Here is a 3,566-nt window from a genome sequence, read left to right on the forward strand (position 1 = left end):
AAGCAACCCCAACCAGGGAAAGGACTGCCCTTCTCCCCTGCACCCTGCTGAGCTCCCCAGCTGGCTGGGATAACAGGCTCTTCCCAATAAAGACAGCTCTGCCAACATTGCTCAGAGTGTGTTTAATCAGACTCATCTCTCGAAGAGGACTACACCAATAAAAGCCAACACAGTCCTGAACTGCAGCCCTGTAAGAGGAGGAAATCCAGGCTGGCCTGGCTCTGTTTGTTCCATGAACAGGCAAAAGGAGAACTGTGATCCTTGCAGACAAGTAAGGCAGGGCATCTCTGGGGAGACTCTACCCTGCCAGCCACTGACGAGCTCTGCTACAGAATCAGGAGCAAGATTTCAGCCTGGCTGTGGATTCACTTCCATCTGTGAAGATCCTCTTTAAGCAGCCACACAGCTGGCAGCACTGTGAGCCCCTCCTGCCCTGGGCTGCACAGTTCCCAGTGCTGCCAGCAGAGAGCAACTGGGAGTTGAGGGGCTGAAGGTCTGCCATCTCCCTCCCGAGGCGCTGAGGGGGCGCAGGAAGGCTGGCAGTTGGCATCCCAGTGAGCACAGTGTGCCCGTGAGGGAGCAGCTCCCTAGTAAATGCCGTAGGTGGGCTCCTCTGTGTCTCGGTACCTGTCCAGGTACCTCAGGGGCTGGTGGCGAGGGAACTTGAGCTGTGGAGGGTGGTACACAGGTGGGCGCACGAACTCGAACACAGGCTCCCTCATGTCTGCGAAGAAGCAGTGCAGTAGGTCAGCAGGAGGGCTCAGATCTGAGCCTCAGGCCCCTTCCCACCCACTCAAACACCCTGGTGAAAGCACTCTTGGAAGTATTTTTAAATCCTCATTCCAAACAGCCCGTGGAAGGTTGCTCCCTCAGGCTGCTGTTAGTTTGGAGGAGGATGGCTCAGGAAGGACCCAGTTTGTGCTGTAACCCATCCCAGATGTGTGCCAGGACCTATTGAGATCCTGCAGGGCCATGTCCCACCCAGGAGCCCCCTCCAGTATTCCCACACACAGCATTCCTTACTGAGAAGCTGATGGAAGACAGAGGTGACAGAGCTATCCCACTGACACTGGAAAAACGCCAGCCCTGCTGGGGTCATGGCATCCTCGTGCTTTCTGTAGAAGTCAAACGTGCTAAAGGTTCTCATCTTGAGGCTGTAGCTGCAAACCAAACAAGCATAACACATGAACACCCTCCCTGCAGCAGCACCCTGGTAGGCAACTACTGCTCCCCATCACCCCAGTCTGAAAAACAGAGGTGGAAAAGAAAGCCACCAAAGGGAAACCTCCCAATGCCTCCAGCTCTGTGCGCATATCTGTCCTGGGCAGAGCCAACCACTTCCCTAACAGCCTGTTCTCTAGCAACAGGAGTGCAGTGCGGGCAGGGCTGGGATTGTGGCTGCAGGAGACACAGACCCAGAGCAGCCCTGGAGAACCCTGTGGAGTGAAAGGAGCTGCTCTCCTGCTGCAGTGACAAGCACGTGGACACCAGCAGCAGTAACAGCCAAGCCCAGAGTGTGCAGAGCAGTTACCATGGCGTCGGCCGCGTGTCCTCACTGAAGTCGATGGGACACTCTTGCTTGAAGAGGAGGAAGATGAAACGATGGTAGCCAGTGCCCATGGCAGGGAAGGGGGGCAGGTAGTGGCAGATCTCCTTACCCGACTTGATGTCATTGCCTGGGATGTTGGTCCTGAACACAAAAACATTTACTTTGCTGTGTATCCACTCGATTCCCTCCAAGAGGACCACCAGATCCACCCAGGACTGCAAAACACTTCTGTCCCATTTGATAAGGGAACAGAGAGCAGAAGCTGCTTTTACTGGAGGAAAAATCCCACCCAGTGACTGGAATGCCAAACAGCAGCAATACCTGGAACTCCTGCATCTTTAGCAGGACCCAGAGCATGGGGCTAAAGGAGGCAATGGCAGGAGCACTGGGGAAAGCCAAAGATTCCCAAGCTCTGCTGGAGGAGTTTCTGCCTCCTCCCTGAGCACAGAGCTCTGATGTACTCACACCAGCCAGTGGAGGTACTCTGAGTCCGTGTCCCTCAGATGTCCATCTGCAACACACGACAGAGAAAGGTGACTTAGGGACACCCTGGTGCTGGCATCACCCCAAAGTGAGACTGCCCAGACCTGCTCTGACCAGAGGGAGCAGCTCGACACTTCCCAACATTCCTTTCCTAGCAGAAAAGAAACTCATTCTTAAAGGACTGAGTTTAAAATTTAAAGCAAAGAACTCTGCAGATCCAATTACAAGATTCCTGGGATCCTGGAATATTCTTGGTCAGCTGCTTCCCTTCACTGTGCCTTTGTTTCTCAGGGTGAACAGTGCCTACCTTCCAGGAGAGGAGTTTGGGGGCAAATGAAGGATGGGAGTCAGGGAATTGTTTCCTCTACAGTGTGACACAGGTCCTGTTGTGTCACTGTTCCCTCTCTCCACTGCTACACACTTGGGGAGGCTACAATCTTTCCTACATATATAATATATCCCTATTAGCAGATATCACGTCATAGAATCACAGGATGGTTTGAGCTGGAAGGGACCTCAAAGCTCATCTTGTTCCAACCCCCTGTCATGGGCAGGAACACCTTCCACTAGTCCAGGTTACTCCAAGCCCTGTCCAACCTGGCCTTGAACACTTGCAGTGTTCATCACCTCTGGCTGCAGCCAAAAGAAAGAGGAGTTAACCAACAGCTGAGGGAAACAACTCAGTTTAATCATGTTCCCTTAACGAACTCACTGCTCACCTGGATTTGTGAGCAACAAGGTCCAGAGGGAGCCTTTATCTGCCTCATATGACACTGTGGGGGGACTGGAAGCCTAAAAGAATGACATAAAGAGAATGTAAATCACTCCAACAACAGGTTCCATGAACTTGTAATGAGCAAGACTAGGACACAGCACAGAATGGGCTCAGTCATGGCACTGAGCAATCCAGCTGCACCTGGAGAGCCCCCAGTGCATTAATAACCATCAGCCTGCTGACAGAAAGGCAAACATCTGCCCTTATCCCATTCAAGAAATAAATCTCCTTCAGTACAAAGGAAAAGGAATCCCCTGGAATGAACCATGCCCATTGGCAGAAACAGAAGGACACAAACAGGCTTCCCACAGGCTCCAGGTTGTTCCCAGCTCCCCTCACTCACCTCTGACGGAGTCACTATGTTCCCATAGTAGACTGGCACCAGGTGCTCATCCTCTTGGCTGTACTCTACCCTCAGAGCAACCCAGGGGGTGAATGTGGCTCCCTTGAACAGGTCTCGGAACACCCCACAGCGCTCGGCCACGCGCTGCTTGTGGAAAGGGCCACTGGTCTTCTCCCAGTCAGCCCTGACCTCCTCCAGGGGAATGAGCACTGCAAGGAGAGGGGAATGAGCAGTGCAGGGAGGGAGGAATGAGCAGTGCAGGGAGAGGGGAATGGGCAATGCAGGGAGAGGGGAATGGGCACTGCAGGGAGAGGGGAATGGGCACTGCAGGGAGACGGGAATGCTGCAGGATCAGCAGCCAGGGCAGGAGGCAGCTGGTGGGCACTGACCGCTCCGGAGCCGTGCGGCTCTTTCCA

At 53.8% G+C, this 3,566-nt stretch overlaps 1 protein-coding gene across 1 annotated transcript in view; it reads right to left on the reverse strand.

Moving 5' to 3' along the window:
• Positions 1-587: 587 nt before the first annotated feature.
• MRPL38 (mitochondrial ribosomal protein L38) overlaps positions 588-3,566 on the reverse strand; it is a 3,859-nt gene continuing 880 nt past the window's right edge. Inside the window, exons 3-9 of the mRNA XM_009080745.1 lie at positions 3,540-3,559; positions 3,151-3,359; positions 2,752-2,824; positions 2,015-2,060; positions 1,532-1,690; positions 1,024-1,160; positions 588-724 (exon numbers count right to left, since the gene is read on the reverse strand). Of these exons, the coding sequence (XP_009078993.1) occupies positions 588-724; positions 1,024-1,160; positions 1,532-1,690; positions 2,015-2,060; positions 2,752-2,824; positions 3,151-3,359; positions 3,540-3,559 (781 nt within the window). The remainder of the gene's footprint in view (positions 725-1,023; positions 1,161-1,531; positions 1,691-2,014; positions 2,061-2,751; positions 2,825-3,150; positions 3,360-3,539; positions 3,560-3,566) is intronic.

This window comes from Acanthisitta chloris, unplaced genomic scaffold (genome assembly GCF_000695815.1).
Source record: "Acanthisitta chloris isolate BGI_N310 unplaced genomic scaffold, ASM69581v1 scaffold17088, whole genome shotgun sequence".
Taxonomy (NCBI): Eukaryota; Metazoa; Chordata; class Aves; order Passeriformes; family Acanthisittidae; genus Acanthisitta; species Acanthisitta chloris.